This window comes from Coregonus clupeaformis, unplaced genomic scaffold (genome assembly GCF_020615455.1).
Source record: "Coregonus clupeaformis isolate EN_2021a unplaced genomic scaffold, ASM2061545v1 scaf0071, whole genome shotgun sequence".
Classification (NCBI taxonomy): domain Eukaryota; kingdom Metazoa; phylum Chordata; class Actinopteri; order Salmoniformes; family Salmonidae; genus Coregonus; species Coregonus clupeaformis.
Window position 1 is genome coordinate 599568 of NW_025533526.1, and position 17627 is coordinate 617194.

The 17627-nt window shown below is 46.7% G+C and overlaps 1 protein-coding gene across 1 annotated transcript in view; it reads left to right on the forward strand.

Annotated features, from left to right (window-relative positions):
- Positions 1-2521: 2521 nt before the first annotated feature.
- LOC121586008 (centrosomal protein of 162 kDa) overlaps positions 2522-17627 on the forward strand; it is a 28167-nt gene continuing 13061 nt past the window's right edge. The window contains exons 1-18 of the mRNA XM_041902413.2: positions 2522-2926; positions 3147-3309; positions 5715-5870; positions 6086-6281; positions 6601-6677; positions 6952-7004; positions 7406-7436; positions 10429-10551; positions 10774-10989; positions 11200-11284; positions 11397-11619; positions 11998-12244; positions 13184-13377; positions 13775-13960; positions 14456-14605; positions 15233-15345; positions 17206-17305; positions 17447-17573. Coding sequence (XP_041758347.1) covers positions 2867-2926; positions 3147-3309; positions 5715-5870; positions 6086-6281; positions 6601-6677; positions 6952-7004; positions 7406-7436; positions 10429-10551; positions 10774-10989; positions 11200-11284; positions 11397-11619; positions 11998-12244; positions 13184-13377; positions 13775-13960; positions 14456-14605; positions 15233-15345; positions 17206-17305; positions 17447-17573 — 2500 coding nt within the window. The 5' untranslated portion in view covers positions 2522-2866. The remainder of the gene's footprint in view (positions 2927-3146; positions 3310-5714; positions 5871-6085; positions 6282-6600; positions 6678-6951; positions 7005-7405; positions 7437-10428; positions 10552-10773; positions 10990-11199; positions 11285-11396; positions 11620-11997; positions 12245-13183; positions 13378-13774; positions 13961-14455; positions 14606-15232; positions 15346-17205; positions 17306-17446; positions 17574-17627) is intronic.

The following is a 17627-nucleotide window of genomic DNA, read 5'->3' on the forward strand; positions in this document are numbered from 1 at the left end:
GCGTCACTCCCGGCTAGCGGCTGCGCCTTCATGTCACATTGGGACAGAGGCAACTGCCTACTATGTGAGACCTTTACTACAGAGCTCCTAGGAGTCTGTAGTAAGAGATCTTTACTAGGTGAGCTAAGGCTGCGCCTTGCTACCTTTACCCCTTTCCTCTCCTGAGCACGCTCAGCTACACACTCTAAGTGGGTTGGGCTGCGCTCAAGATGGTGAGGGAGAAACATAGAACGTGAAGTGTTCCGAACCTTATGGAATAAATGTCCTTCTTTGACAATGTCAATGAGAACAATCTCTTTATTCACACAATGTACAACACAGCCCTCCACGCCCTGAACAGTGGGGTGGGGGGGAACAGTAGGCCCTTCTGCGAAACTCGCCGGGCCGTTCTCCGTCCTCTCCCCCTCGCCTCGTCAGAGGTGCTTGCGCTTCTGGGAGGCCTTCTGGTGCTGCCAAGCTGGTCTCGTGACAACCTCTCTAGCTGGCGGGACCGTCGCTGCCACCGTCGCTGCTGGAGGGGCCGAGCTCGCTCTCCTGCTGTCTGTGGTGTGCGTCTGTCGCCTGGCCCGACGCCTCACTGTAGCTCTGCTGGGGGGCGTTGGAGATGGACGGTTTAGCTGGGGCTTTGCTGGACCTCATTGCCAGCGGCAAATGCTTGGCCAGGTGCCTCCTCTCCTCGTCCAGCCTGGCGATTCGTTCCGTCGCATCCTTCACTGCGAGGCCAAAAAGGCCCTCGCTGGAGACGGGGCGTTGAGTAGAGACGCTCTGTCGGTCTCTTTCATGGCCGTCATCGAAAGCCAGAGGTGTCGTTCTGTGACCACGGAGGTGGCCATGGTCCTTCCCGCGCATATGGCAACCGCCTGCGTCAGGTGTAGAATGGCTCCAGATATTCTGGAGGCCTCCTCCACTTCCTCACTGGTCATCTCCGACCTGTCCGTTGTGAGACGGGACAGGGAGGCCGCGAGGAGGGCGATATTGTTTGCCGCTGCTACGCTCTGGGCTCCCAGCGTAAAGGATTTCTCAGCCAACTGGGCTGTGAACCTATCTCTTTGTGCTGGCAGAGTGGCCTTCTTGGAGGCTGCCCAGGGACTCGACCCCGGCACTAGGAACGCCGCCATGGCGCCCTCGAGCCTGGGGATTCCCTTAGCCGCCCACTCATAGCCGCTCACTCTGGTGAAGGGGATTTACGCTCTGGCCGGCGAACGCGCCGCCAGAGGTGTCCCCCACGAACCCTCGACATACTTGCCGAGAGAGGGCAAGGCTGGAGCCATTGGCTCAGCTGCCCTCCTCGGCTTGGAGTAAGGGCCGCCCTCCATCAGGTCCACCTCCATAGGAAGGGGAACTGGGGGCAGCGCAATCTCGAGTCGTGTGGCAGCCTTCTCAATGAGCCCGGGAAAATCCGAGCGCAGAGAGGCTACCGCGACGGACAGGGCTTCTGACCTAGCAGAGCCCATGTCGTCATCGCACAAGGATCCTTCTAACCTCGCGCTTTCAGAATGAAAGGGGTTTTGAAGGTAGGCGCCAGAAGTCTGGATTGTCCCACTGGGATATCCGCCTCGGCGCCTTCCTTGTCATCCTCCGACACCGCACTGTCCTCTGACCCCTCTGAAGCAGAGAGGAGTGAGGACATTACATCATCCAGAGGGACGTCCTTCATAAAGAACGCCCGACGCTGCTGCCTCTCCTTTATAGTAAGGGAGGGCGCAGGAGGCGCAATTAGGAGGGTTGTCGAGACTATCTCGGCGTGCTGCGGTCCCAAACACACGAAGCAGAGGTCGTGGGGGTCCGAGGTAGCCATGGTGGAACACCGACACAGGGCCCTTAAAAGGGCCTTTGGGGGTGGGAAATTCCCAGGTGTGCTCATGGCGAAAGACGTTGACGGCTGGCAGTCAACGGCGAAATTCTTTCTAGAGTCTTCGTATGGCTTCTTCAGTTCTAGTCCAGTCGCTGAAGATAAAAGGGAGGCAGATTGAGGGAACGGGGTTCCTTATATAGGGACACCTGTACTCCCATTGGCTGTAGGTGTGTGCATAATTTTGCTTCAGGCTGTTCTGCCCTAGGGCAGAGGGTAAACCAATAGGAGCAGAGCTCCCCTATGGGGCGGAGCTCCACGATATAGAACACTTGTTAGCTGCTACTGTAGCTAACGTTTGCAAATATAACAGTTTGCAAACCACCAGCCAGACATGTGTAGCTAATTATACATGTATCACACCGATTGAATATTTTGGTGGAGTTCAAATATGTTTGCAAATAAGATAGCTAGCTAGAAGACACTGTTGCCAGCTATAGCGGAGTCACTCACCACCTTCCGGAGACATTTGAAACCCCACCTCTTTAAGGAATACCTGGGATAGGATAAAGTAATCCTTCTATCCCCCCTTACCCCAACCCCCCCAAACAAACAAAAAACTTTGTAAAGTGGTTATCCCACTGGCTATAAGGTGAATGCACCTATTTGTAAGTTGCTCTGGATAAGAGCGTCTGCTAAATGACGTAAATTTATGTAATAATGTATAGCTAGCTAGGTGGCTAACGCTAACTAAAGCCAGCTAGCTAACAGTTACCTAATCCGCTTAGCTAGCTTGTTACCATGCTAGCTAGCTACAACCAAATGTTTGTATAATTGCTACAACTGTCAAGACTAGATACCTAGCCAGCTAGCGAACGACACTGACTAAACAAGAAAGCTCGACAACATTGTGAAAAGCTACAGCCACGTTGGTTGCCTAGGTAACTAGCTAGTTAGGAAGTTGAAGGGGCGCTTGAGTCTTGTACTGTATTTGTTTCGGCAAGATACAGGTAGCTAGCCTAACTACTTACAGGTGTCTAGCTAGCTAGTTACCTATCATCTTTGACTGGAATCATGGCACATCGACTGACGAAAGATGAACTTGATGAACAGTTCGAGCAGTTTTTGAAAGAGGTGAGTTTAACGTTACTGCAGACACGATAGCAGCACTATGTCTGCAATTCTGGGTGTTCATATCTATAGCTAAAGTTACTCACTAATGACTGCCCTTCTTTATATCCACACCAAAGATACTGTTAATCAGCCCTTTCATCTGTGTCCATACTACTATGTATTCACTCAACCAACTAGCTAGATGGCTACTTTAACCTAGTCACCATTGACTTGTGTTCAGTCTGTCTCAGATGACTCAGTGGATTTGGGTGGCACTGCTAAGCGCTCCAGTGTTCTGGACAGCCTAGGCAGAGCCTCTCAGAAACTACCACCAAAGAAGACATCAGTTGCCCCTGTGCCATGGTGGCAGGAGGAGGAGGACAGCGAAGAGACACCTGGCAGAGGTAAGCAAAGCCAGGGATGTGTAGGTTGATGTGCTACCCACAAGGCTTTGATAGGCTTTAGTTCAGTTAGGATTCTGTGTGTGTTTGTGCTTGTCATTTTGGTTCGTTCTCCGTGTGTGTGTGTCTTTGTGCTTGCGTGTTTCATGACCTGCTGTCAGGTTGTAATATCTTTAGAGGGACACTGTGACTCTGCTGTTTTCTCATCATCTGCTCTGTTATTCCTGGAACATCTGTTGCATTTAATTTCACCATCATAACATGTCCATCATAACCTGTTCCTTGCTGCTACTCCCCTGATAATAATGGTTTGACTCCTTTCATGAGTTCATCTTCGATTGGTTTACATCAGTCGACTCTTCATGACTAATTTGTATATCAGTCCTGTTCTCTGTCTCCCACCTTCTCTCCTTTCTCTTTCATCTCCTCTTTCCTTCCACCTGTCCCCAGCAGAGGCTGCCAAACGCAGGTTCACTAAACCCAAAAAGCCCCAGCAGCAGGCTGTGGTGAAAACTCAGGAGGACGAGAGTGAGAGCAGCCCAATGAGAAGCCCCCATCAGGGTATAGGAATCACTACTGTAACCCCCTAGTTCCTTAGGGCCACCCAATAGCACATTATCTCCTCATCATTGGTGTTAGTGCGGTGACATGCTGCCAACCTTCACTTTCTCTCATTAGCTTTAGTCCTGCCCTCTACCCTCTCCTTCGCTATATATATTTTTTACCTTAGATCTTCTCTTCCTCCAAGCTAACCCTTAAATATTTCTAGCTCACATTTAGTAGTTCTGTCCTTTTGCCCACCTAACCATGCATGTACTCTTTGAGGGTGTCCCTTTCCCTGAGTTCCTTTTATTTGTGTGTACAGAACATGATTCCTTTCTCATCTTTATCTACCCTCTTATCTTCCTACTTCATGCTGCTTATTGGTTAGCTGTCACAGTGGAAGCCCCCACTAGGCCCACCCCCAAGCCACGCAGGAAAGTTCTGGATAGGCTCAGTCAGCTGGACAAGATCCATAGAGCCAATCAGGATGCTTCTTCTCACGTTGCCGCGGGGCCGGAAAATAACAGCCCAGAACACGACTACTCCCACTCTGCCAGGCAGGGGAGCCCCCCCACGAATGAGAGCTCCCATAATGCATCAGGAGAAAGGAGTTCTGAGGGGAGTACCTCACTCTGTGACACACCAGTGGACAGTCACAGCAGTGATAGTGACTCACAGGGTCGTGAAGATGGTAAAGTGGTAGTAGCTAGACTAGAGACAAATCCCCCAAACCCTTGTAGACTAGTAGTTAGACTAGTATAGTATAATGATAGTAGCTAGAGACAGCTCCAAACCTGCTACCCTGGTAGACTAGAAAGTAGAGGCTAGAGGTGAATATTCAACATCAGTATGACTGTAGTCTCGTGTTGCCACACTTCCCAGACCCGTATCCACATTAGAAAGGTGGAAATCAATGTTTGTATGACTGAAACTATGATGAACCATGATTTTAGAGTGAAACCTGGATTTAATTCATACTGTTTACTGTCTTTGTCTTCATTTCACATTTAGTTATTTTGTTTTCCTCTGGAAATGGAGTGGTGTAAATAAACAGTGACCATAAAAGCATTGGAAAAAATAAATAACTTTCTGGACCTCAAAGACAGTTGTTATGGTTACTGGTGCTAAATCCGGTCATGTTCTTTCACTGTCAGACAATCCAGTGTGTCGAGGCGAGCTTTGATTCTGTGCATCTAGCAGACTATCTTACCATTAGTGTTAGTGGTTCATTTGGGAAAATATTCTCACTAGTAAAATTACTCCCAGCTGCTTTTACTAGTCTAACTCTGGAGAGCCTGATAGATTAGCTCTTGTTTTTTTTTACTGTAACCAGTGCTTATTTTCCCTTCTGTAAATGTCATGATGATCATTCAGTGCTGAAATGGAAAAGTTAGGCCTGTTTTGACATGGTGAGACTAACTTAGGAAACGTTTTTTTCTACCCTTTTATCTTGACAGCTATTCGTATTGCAAGACCATTTTAGTATTTATGAGGATATGGCACTTTTCTACAGTACCCTCCCTTCAGTAGACTGACAGCAAGTGGTTGTGGAGCTGAGATCAAAGTTAGCTCTACTGCTCTGTCTTCTCTTTTCTGTGTGTACAGTTCACCACTTAAATGGACTGCATGGCCTTTGAGGGGCTCTGCAGGCCTGTATACCCCAGGGAGTCAATGTCCTGTGAATGATAAAACACAGAGCTAATGAGCTTCATTTCCATAGCTGGGTTTCAAATACTATCAGGAATACTGACAGCTTGGTGGATGGATGAATTCCTTTTTGAGCTCTTTTTTTTAAAATTCAGGAAGTAATCCAGTAGCCTGGAATTACCTGAATTGAACGCTCCAATATTTTTGTGTTTTTCCAGGATTGCTGGATTCTGAGAAGTTCCGTAAGTCTCTGAGGAGATCCCAGCCCATCCAGGAGGAGGAAGAGGAGCTGCAGCCTCAGGGAGGAGAGAAGGGTTCGGAGGAAGAGGGGGCAGAGCCTGTTATCTTCAGCAGAGACAGTCTGGAGCCTGAGGGTGAGTCTGCACTGGAGAGATGGATAGATACTCTCTATGATGTCACCAGATCTATCTCAATGCAATGCTAACCTGACATCAGGGTAGTGACATGAAAGCAGCTGTACGTGCCAGCTAAAAACTATTTTGCTTTAAGCTCTTTGAAAACATCTGTGTGAAAATAGCAAGGGTTGAAATGTGTATGTCTGTGTCTGCCCGTGATTGTGTCTACCCAGACTCTGTGATGGCGTCTGGACCAGGTCAGAACGCTGCAGTGGGTCTAGGTCTGGGCATGGACACCCTGGAGGAGGAAGAGGAGAAGGCCCGCTTCTTTGCCCACCTGGAGGGAGGTGCGTCCTCCACCATAGACTACTCCAGACTCAACAAAGATCTGGATTCCACCACCGCCTCCAACACCGCTACCACCCTCAGGTATCTATGACACTCGATGGAGCTAAAGGGGATGTGGTCTCTACACACTAGTCTCAGGTTGGTTTTGCATTTCCCCTTCGAATGGTTAAGGTTAGGACTTGGTGAAGACAAGCTGATCCTAGATCTGTACCTAGGGGAGCCTTCACTCAGCAGCATGACACTGCGAGTCGCCCCAGGCCTAGCTGTAGCTGCCTTTTGAAGCCACTGCTGGGGTTGTCCCAAGGGGACCCTCAGTGTTGCAGACAGTGGCTGGGTAAGATAATTACTGTCACTCCCAGTGTGTGATCTGTGAATGACACTTGTTCTGCTATTTCTCCAGGAAAGCAGAGGTGGCTGTGGAGGGGGTCTATCATAGAGAGGAGGAGAGAGCTATGGAGTCTGACAGACTCTCCCCAGGTAGGAGAGATGATGCACTCATATAATTAGGAATTATAATAGTAACCTAATAGGATCTCTATGCTCACACTACTCCAAACCTTGCTTGGTTCAATAGGTTTTGTTTTCTTTCAAATACTTTGAAGTTGGGAGGGGGTTTGCGCTTTTGGGATGATTCCGTTGGTTCAGTTGCAACAGGCAAGCTCAATCAATACAAAGCAAGTATTTGCACATACCTCATCTGCATGACTGGAGCTCATCAGTGAATCTGTCATTCTGTCTGTGCCTGCTGCAGCCTCCCCCCGCTACAGCGAGGATGAGGACTTCGAAGATGAGGTCATTGAGGAGGTGAGAAATTGGGTGAGACTGGGTTTTATGCAAGTCTGGTTTGAAAATGCAGTCGTTTAGTTCTAAGAACTCTTTGTAAGGGCGTGCTTTGAACCAGAGCTTTAAACCGAAAGTTGATTGTAATTGCGTCATGTAGAATTGCCCCATGATAAGTTGTAAGCAGGAGTTGTTTGTGCTGCTCACATGCTAATCACTCTGGGTTAAAAAAGCCACAGTGAATAAAGGCAATAAGGCATTCAGAAGTTATCCCAGCTCTCTCTCAAGAGGTAGAGTGAGAAGAAGGGGTCTTTTAATGGGGAGTGTGCCAGGTCTTGTCTGTGATTGGCTGAATATGTGGTGGACGACTGACTGCATGGCTCTTCTGTTTTGCTCATCTTGTTTCTTCTCTCTCTTTCTTTTAGAAGCCTAAAATGGCTGCCATGCTCACCAAAGGTATTATAAACCAACATCCATTTTTATTTTCTGTGTCAGAGTGGGTTTTTAAGTCAGCACAAGTATGTGTTTCAAGTTTTATTAGCCGTATGTACGGCATACACATGGTATACCGTCCAATGAAATGTTTACTTGCAGTTTCCTTCTTGACAATGCAACAACACTAATAAAATAGAAGAATACAAACATAAAGTAAATGGCTCAGTAGAATAGAATAAATAAACTCAGCAAAAAAAGAAACGTCCGCTCACTGTCAACTGTGTTTATTTTCAGCAAACTTAAGGTGTAAATATTTGTATGAACATAACAAGATTCAACAACTGAGACATAAACTGAACAAGTTCCACAGACATGTGACTAACAGAAATGGAATAATGTGTCCCTGAACAAAGGATGGGTCAAAATCATAAGTATCAGTCAGTATCTGGTGTGGTCACCAGCTGAATTAAGTACTGCAGTGCATCTCCTCCTCATGGACTGCACCAGATTTGCCAGTTCTTGCTGTGAGATGTTACCCCACTCTTCCACTAAGGCACCTGCAAGTTCCCAGACAATTCTGGGGGGAATGGCCGTAGCCCTCACCCTCCGATCCAACAGGTCCCAGACGTGCTCAATGGGATTGAGATCCGGGCTCTTCGCTGGCCATGGCAGAACACTGACATTCCTGTCTTGCAGGAAATCACGCACAGAACGAGCAGTATAGTTGGTGGCATTGTCATGCTGGAGGGTCATGTCAGGATGAGCCTGCAGGAAGGGTACCACATGAGGGAGGAGGATGTCTTCCCTGTAACGCACAGCGTTGATATTGCCTTCAATGACAACAAGCTCAGTCCGATGATGCTGTGACACACCGCCCCAGACCATGATGGACCCTCCACCTCCAAATCGATCCCGCTCCAGAGTACAGGCCTTGGTGTAACGCTCATTCCTTCGACGATAAACGCGAATCCGACCATCACCCCTGGTGAGACAAAACCGTGACTCGTCAGTGAAGAGCACTTTTTGCCAGTCCTGTCTGGTCCAGCGACGGTGGGTTTGTGCCCATAGGCGACGTTGTTGCCGGTGATGTCTGGTGAGGACCTGCCTTACAACAGGCCTACAAGCCCTCAGTCCAGCCTCTCTCAGCCTATTGTGGACAGTCTGAGCACTGATGGAGGGATTGTGCGTTCCTGGTGTAACTCGGGCAGTTGTTGTTGCCATCCTGTACCTGTCCCGCAGGTGTGATGTTCGAATGTACCGATCCTGTGCAGGTGTTGTTATACGTGGTCTGCCACTGCGAGGACGATCAGCAGTCCGTCCTGTCTCCCTGTAGCGCTGTCTTAGGCGTCTCATAGTACGGACATTGCAATTTATTGCCCTGGCCACATCTGCAGTCCTCATGCCTCCTTGCAGTATGCCTAAGGCACGTTCACGCAGATGAGCAGGGACCCTGGGCATCTTTCTTTTGGTGTTTTTCAGAGTCAGTAGAAAGGCCTCTTTAGTGTCCTAAGTTTTCATAACTGTAACCTTAATTGCCTACCGTCTGTAAGCTGTTAGTGCCTTAATGACCGTTCCACAGGTGCATATTCATTAATTGTTTATGGTTCATTGAACAAGCATGGGAAACAGTGTTTAAACCCTTTACAATGAAGATCTGTGAAGTTATTTGGATTTTTACTAATTTATCGTTGAAAGACAGGGTCCTGAAAAGGGGACATTTCTTTTTTTGCTGAGTTCATTTTAGCATAATTATATAGGAAGGCAGAATATAGTCCAATATTTACATGTGTTTTGGGGAAAGGGGAATTGGGGGACAAGTCTTTAGTGCGTGTGTTAGTGTTGCACGGACTACGAAACTTCTGTACTTTTTCGATACTAGAACATGGAAAAGCGGTTCGGTACTAGAATTATTGTTACTTTTGGTACTTCTGTCAAATGTGTCTCACGTCGTCTACTGATTTGAAAGGGGATCAAGTCTGTGTCTATCAGCATAGCCAATGTTCCCTTGTAGCGCGAGAGCACTGTGCCTGCTCCTCTTACTCATTGCTAGCCTGTCCTGAGGAATCACCGCCTTATGCTGCACAGAAGTTAACACTTAAATAATGCAACACGGCATGTCAATGTTGAAACTGTTCATTACTGTTAACAAAATAATGTCCATTACAGGCTAGAACACTTTACAATGCAAGAAGATACCGGTAGCTTTCAGCTTTGTAGGCTAACATGCCTTGCTAGCTTACAGCTGAAGCTATTATCAATTCACTACCCTAGTACCTTGTTTGTGATATGAAAACATTGCTGATTCTCCCCAAAAACGTTATTAATTCATGCCTCACGTCTCTCCCAGTCAAGATCATCTTTGCTCGAGCCTTATGGAACACCGTTTGGGTCTTTGCATGTCAAAAAAGATACACGTCAAGTGTTTTGACACACAGACCCGAATACCGTTCCATAGAGCCATAACTGACTGTTTGTGTGAATGACATCATGGGTCTTAAAAGAGACAGCCCGCACTTTTATAAAAGAAGAGATTGCTTCTTCTATGTGAATGTTGTTGATCAGTACAATAAAATAAGTCCCAAATGGAAGGGAAACACATTGCTTTTCATCTGTAGCCCCATGAAATCAGCCAACACCAGCTCAATAACTCAATACATGCACACACTCTTATTACTTCATCTTGATTTTACCCAGTTTAGTTTTCTGTGACTTTGGCTAATACGCCTTCTTTTTTTGCCGTGGAATCGTTTTGGTATTGAGTATCGTGATGGTATCGAGTATCGTGATATTAAACATGGTATCGTGACAACACTAGTGTGTGTTGTGTACACAGTATGTCTATACAGTGTCTCTGGTTCCTCTAACAGTACCCCTGTTTCACAGGGATTGGATATTTCCTGATGAATCGTTTCCTGCTTTTATGACACCATCCTCTATTCATACAGTATTGAAACTGACCTACCCCTAAAATCAATATTCTATTTGTCCTTATCACATCATTTCCTGGTGTAAGTGTCCCTCCATGATTCACTGGACTCGACCGGTGGACTCCTGCCCCCTGGAGCGGACAGTGACACCAACGAGGAACCAGGGAGGAACCAGGGAGCAGAGGAGTCCATAGAGACGGCACTACCAGGTGAGACCAGACTATACAGGCTATCATTCAGGTCCTATTGGATGTAACTATCTAAACCTGGTGGAAACAGAGATGACTTTGGCCCTTTCCAGAAATAACCCCTAGCCACTTATGTGGATTTGAATGTATTGGTTAGGTTGACAAGCAATAGGGTCCATCTGTGTCAGTTTGGTGATGGCGGATGATAGTGAACTTGGTGGTGTTCCTGTCTGGTCTGTGTAGCCCAGTCGTATGGACAGAGTGGGGCCAGTGAGATGGAGGCTCTACAGGAGGCCTACAGACAGATCAGTGGCTCTCTGGAGGACTCAGACCATCACCACCCTTTATCACCAGTCAGGAGGGAGAGGAGAAGGAGGAGCAGTCCTGTTCCTGTCTCTCCCTCTGTACCTGAGCTCTCCAGAGGAACACTACTACCACCAGTCTCCACCACAGAGTCAGGTTGGTCCATCTCAAACACTGATATGTCTGTGGTGAACCTGTCAAGTAAATAGAATATGCTCTTCAATCAAAACTAACTGCAGATCCACACATGTCCATGTATATTCATATCTAACAAGATGGTATATTTTAAGTTGTTAGATGGTGTTGAGGTGTTACAAATGGACTTGAATGTCTGATTGATTGATTGACTTCGATATGTTTTCTCAGAGCTGCCCACTGCAGAGGAGCTGATGCGTCCCATCCGACCAGACAGTATGGACGACACCAGAGGCTTCACTCTGCAGCCTGCCAGGTGAGTCTACAGCTGTCTGTCACACAGGGCTGTAGGAGGGAAGGACAACAGACACTGGCTGGAAGGTACAGAATGGAGTGGAAAGACATTAACATGAGCTGTATGTTCACAGTGGGACCCAGCTCACCCCAGAGAAGACTGGCCAGTCCTTAAGCCATAGATCCGGTGAGTCAAGCCCAAGATGCTCAGCAGAGCCAGACACTCCTCCGGCCTCCCCAGGCCCCCGTCCCAGAAGCATCAGAGAGGAGGTACAGAGGCTGATGATGCAGGATCAGGACAGCTCCTCCCCTGACCTGACCTCCACTCAACCCAGCAAAGCCAAGAGATGCCAGCAGGTAAGGGACGGAAACGGAGCCCTTGTTAATAAGCACTAAACCCTACCATACATAACCACACTGATTCAGGCTTTCACACCTGCCAGAACTGTGTTTCCACATTACATAGCCATTGCTCCGACAATACTCGTCCAAATATTTATATATTTTTTAATTCCATTCTTCTACTTTTAGATGTGTGTGTATTGTTGTGAATGGTTAGATACTACTGCACTGTTGGAGCTAGGAACACAAGCTTTTCGCTACCTCTGCTAAATATGTGTATGTGACCAATAACATTTGATTTAATTTGCATTAAAGGTGATTATCACTTACAATGTAGACGGTGACATGGCAATGATTTGTATATTGACATTGACAATAACATATTTGGCATAGGTTCCTGGACGCTCTACGGTAGCTGGTCCCTTCACATCCTCGTTGAAGAAGCCTTATGTTGCCCCTGGTAGAGGTAGAGGGGAGAGTAAACCATCAGCCGTGGCCACCAGGACCTCTGGAGCTAGTCAATCTGGTCCTACCAGACCTGGGGCTGCGGCCAAGCCCCCCTCTCCTCTAACCCAGAGGAAGCCTCTCAGCCAGGCAACATACCAGCGCCTCAGCCCCATCCTCTCAGAGAGAGATAAAGGTAGGAGAAAAGGAACTCCTCACACACTGACAACCAAAACTAGTATGTGTAGTGTAAGCGTGCTTACAGTAACACACTTGTGTGTTTGGCAGACACACAACTAAAGATCTGTTGTATCGGAGCTAGAACTATATCTAAGTAGTATAGCACAAAACAGTAGTACAGTATAATACATAACACTAACATTTGCCACATGTTGCTGTGTGGTTGTACTCCTGATCTAGACTAATGTTGCTTTGTGGTTGTACTCCTGATCCAGACTAATGTGGTTGTACTCCTGATCCAGACTGATGTGGTTGTACTCCTGATCCAGACTAATGTTGCTGTATGGTTGTACTCCTGAACCAGACGAATGTTGCTGTGTGGTTGTACACCTGATCCAGACTAATGTTGCTGTGTGGTTGTACTCCTGAACCAGACTAATGTTGCTGTGTGGTTATACTCCTGATCCAGACTAATGTTGCTGTGTGGTTGTACTCCTGATCCAGACTAATGTTGCTTTGTGGTTGTACTCCTGATCCAGACTGATGTTGCTGTGTGGTTGTACTCCTGATCCAGACTAATGTTGCTTTGTGGTTGTACTCCTGATCCAGACTGATGTTGCTGTGTGGTTGTACTCCTGATCCAGACTAATGTTGCTGTGTGGTTGTACTCCTGATCCAGACTAATGTTGCTGTGTGGTTGTACTCCTGATCCAGACTAATGTTGCTTTGTGGTTGTACTCCTGATCCAGACTGATGTTGCTGTGTGGTTGTACTCCTGATCCAGACTATTGTTGCTGTGTGGTTGTACTCCTGATCCAGACTAATGTTGCTTTGTGGTTGTACTACACCAGGTCCAGACTGTGGTGGTCTGAGGGTGAGCAGTGAACTGGTGGCGGGGGTCCAGTCCTTCGCTGCCTTAATGTTAGCTAAATGTTGATGTGTGGTTGTTCTTTAGGTCCAGACTTTGGTGGTCTGAGGGTGAGCAGTGAACTGGTGGCGGGGGTCCAGTCCTTCGCTGCCTTCCTCCAGCAGCAACATCAGATGGATACGAGAGGTCGCCAGGATACCAGTCACACTGTCTCTTGGGAAACCAAAGGTCAGCAGGAAGCCAGCCAGACTCAGGAGACTGAGCATCCATCAGAGAGGAAGGTAAGTACTGGAAGAGGAAGTAAGTCAACATACTGGAGTAGTTTTTCAGTCTGTGGCGCATCAAGTTTGTACATCATTGTGCTGGAATTTCTTTTCAGATAAGTATGCAGTGTTTCTCCGTTCACCTGGTCATACGATAGGAGTGTGACTTATACTTTTATGGGTCGTCCAACCTAGCTGATTGCTCCTTGATCTATCATAAGTCTGACTCATTTCAGTTCAGATCTTATGTAGTGTGTGTCCATACCTGGATGACTATAGCAGTCACATTTCTTTGGATTCTATGTGCCTGTTTTTGCAATTAAGGATCAAGCCAATATTATGACCTTCAAAACACATTCAAGCGCTAGCAAGTATCCAGTATAAAGACTAACCATGTTACCCCTCTGTCTGTCAGAGTGAGCCCAGGGAGGAGGGGGGCAGGGCTGGAGAGGTGGAGGAGGAGAGCCCCCTAGTGTCAAGGCTGAGACGGCAGCTAGCCCAGAGGGAGAGAGAGCTCCACACCAGAGAGGAAGAACTACTGCTGCAGCATGACACAGAGCTCAGCTCACTGAGACAGGAGAACTACCTCCTGCAGAGCAAGGTAGACTGAGTCTCGCACACAGGCACACACACACACACACACACACACACACACACACACACACACACACACACACACACACACACACTCTATTACATTCACATGGACAGTAATGTCTGTAAAGAGCATAGTAGCATAGTTCCATCTGTTTGGTCACCTGTGGCTTCCTACATCTAACATGTTCTCATTGACTGTCGGAACAGTTTAAAACCCCTACGTCAGCACTCTTGTTGCTATGGCACTAGCAATGCTCATTTTATTTGGCTGCTTTTTGTGTCTGAATTTTGTAATACTGTTATTCAAGCCATTGAATAAAGCAGTTGTGAAGGACCCAGCTGATACAGGAGAAAAATAAAGCATACCATTAAACAATAGCATGTTATCTAAGACATCTCTGCCATCCACTGAAGGCCAGTTAAATGAGCTCCAACTGTAGTAGATGCAGACATCACTCGTGTGTTATTTGTGATGTGTATCTTGTCCCCTGTGTTTCAGCTGCACAGTGCAGAGGAAGCCAACAGCAGGAAGAAGGGCCGGTGGGGTCTGGGTCTGGACGAGCCCTCGGACCCCCTCACTGAGGACAAACTCAGACTGATCGAGAAAGAGGTGAAGGAACAGGAGACCATCATCCAGGGATACCAGCAGGTCTGTACACATGTCTGTTAGTCTCTGTCTACTCAGCTCCATTTGTCTGTGATTGTTTGGCCGTCTCTCTGGGTCTTTTCTCTTCCAGTCTGTGTTTTAAGGAAACAAGACTTAATTGTACTGCATTTGTTCAGCGCCAGGCTGTGGGTGACTCATTGCCTTTGAATCCATCCCAATTACCCAGAGTCTCTGAGACTGTGGAGGTTCTATACAGGCCACTGTTCAGAGTAATGAATGTAATTCCTCTGTTCACTGACTTAATTCCTGGAGGGTGGGTGGGTTTGTGTTAGGCAGCACAGTTAGCCTTTTTTCCTCCAGATTGTGAGCAGCTTAGAGATATGACATAAACACTGTCTGATAACCTTTCATAATCACAGTGCCTACAGCTGAGCTCCTAGAATCAGTGGCTACATACACACCACCAAGGTGGAACTGTAGCAGTTCTTAATTAGGCATGGTGAATGCATTTCCTCATTTCACAGCTTCTAATCGTATTCCTTTCTAGTTTTATTTTATGTCGCCTAAATGCGTAGGTATTTCTGATCAAACCAATTTTCCCAGATGCGCCCATAGTTGAGGCACTTAATGTGATTCTCTCTCTCCTTGCTTGTGGCGTGTGTATAACAGGAGAATGAGAAGTTGTACCTGCAGATGAAGGCTCTTCAGGCTCAGGGTAAACTCAATGAAGAGGCCATGTTCACAGAGAACCAGAGGCTGCTAAATGAACTGGCCTTTACCAAGTGAGTTGACACATACAGTTGAAGTCTACATACACTTAGGTTGGAGTCATTAAAACTCGTTTTTCAACCACTCCACACATTTCTTGTTAACAAACTATAGTTTTGGCAAGTCGGTTAGGACATCTACTTTGTGCATGACACAAGTCATTTTTCCAACAATTGTTTACAGACAGATTATTTCACTTATAATTCACTGTATCACAATTCCAGTGGGTCAGAAGTTTACATACACTAAGTTGACTGTGCCTTTAAACCGCTTGGAAAATTCCAGAAAATGATGTCATGGCTTTAGAAGCTTCTGATTTGCTAATTGACATCATTTGAGTCAATTGGAGGTGTACCTGTGGATGTATTTCAAGGCCTACCTTCAAACTCTGTGCCTCTTTGCTTGACATCATAGGAAAATCAAAAGGAAATCAGCCAAGACCTCAGAAAAAAATTGTAGACCTCCAGTCTGGTTCATCCTTGGGAGCAATTTCCAAACACCTGAAGGTACCACGTTCATCTGTACAAACAATAGTACGCAAGTATAAACACCATGGGACCACGCAGCCGTCATACCGCTCAGGAAGGAGACACGTTCTGTCTCCTAGAGATGAACGTAGTTTGGTGCGAAAAGTGCAAATCAATCCCAGAACAACAGCAAAGGACCTTGTGAAGATGCTGGAGGAAACCGGTACAAAAGTATCTATATCCACAGTAAAACGATTCCTATATCGACATAACTTGAAAGGCTGCTCAGCAAGGAAGAAGCCACTGCTCTAAAACCGCCATAAAAAAGCCAGACTGCGGTTTGCAACTGCACATGGGGACAAAGATCTTACTTTTTGGAGAAATGTCCTCTGGTCTGATGAAACAAAAATAGAACTGTTTGGCCATAATGACCATCGTTATGTTTGGAGGAAAAAGGGGGTGCCTTGCAAGCCGAAGAACACCATCCTAACCGAGAAGCACGGGGGTGGCAGCGTCATGCTGTGGGGGTGCTTTGCTGCAGGAGGGACTGGTGCTCTTCACAAAATAGATGGCATCATGAGGAAGGAAAATTATGTGGATATATTGAAGCAACATCTCAAGACATCAGTCAGGAAGTTAAAGCTTGGTCGCAAATGGGTCTTCCAAATGGACAATGACCCCAAGCCTACTTCCAAAGTTGTGTCAAAATGGCTTAAGAACAACAAAGTCAAGGTATTGGAGTGGCGATCACAAAGACCTGACCTCAATCCTATAGAACATTTGTGGGCAGAACTGAAAAAGCATGTGCGAGCAAGGAGGCCTACAAACCTAACTCAGTTACACCAGCTCTGTCAGGAGGAATGGGCCAAAATTCACCCAACTTATTGTGGGAAGCTTGTGGAAGGCTACCCAAAATGTTTGACCCAAGTTAAACAATTTAAAGGCAATGCTACCAAATACTAATTGAGTGTATGTAAACTTCTGACCCACTGGGAATGTGATAAAAGCTTAAATAAATAATTCTCTCTACTATTATTCTGACATTTCACATTCTTAAAATAATAATAATAATAATAATAATATGCCATTTAGCAGACGCTTTTATCCAAAGCGACTTACAGTCATGTGTGCATACATTTTTTATGCATGGGTGGTCCCGGGGATCGAACCCACTACCCTGGCGTTACAAGCGCCATGCTCTACCAATTGAGCTACAGAGGAGTGGTGATCCTAACTGACCTAAAACAGGGAATTTGTACAAGGATTAAATGTCAGGAATTGTGAAAAACTGAGTTTAAATGTATTTGGCTAAGGTGTATGTAAACTTCCGACTTCAACTGTACGTACGCACACACACGTACCTATCCACGTCATTGAATGTTAACACTGACACTTATTTATGCCCAGGGAGCAGATGAGCAATTCGCAGAGGACTGTGGGAAATGTAGGCTGTGTGGACCATATTCAGCGCATCACACAGCTGTTGGGCCAGATGCAGGCAGCACAGGTGAGTGTTCAGAGTCACGTCACACAACCACCTCTAAAAGGAAGGCCTAGACGTTGCTTTGGAGATTAATCAATCAACTCATCTTAAAAGGGAAGGATCAGTCTCACCTTTGACCGTGTGTGTGTGTGTGTGTGTGTTTAGAGGACTGAACAGAGACTGGTGGAGGAGACCCACAGGCTGAAGCAGGAGAAACAGGCCCTGGAGGTGGACCTTCAAATGATAAGGAAAGAGAGAGACCTGGTCAAAGCACAGGTGGTCTACACCTCAGGTTAGTGTGTGTGAGACATGGAGGCTTGAGTGTGCAGTCAAATCTCTTGTTTCT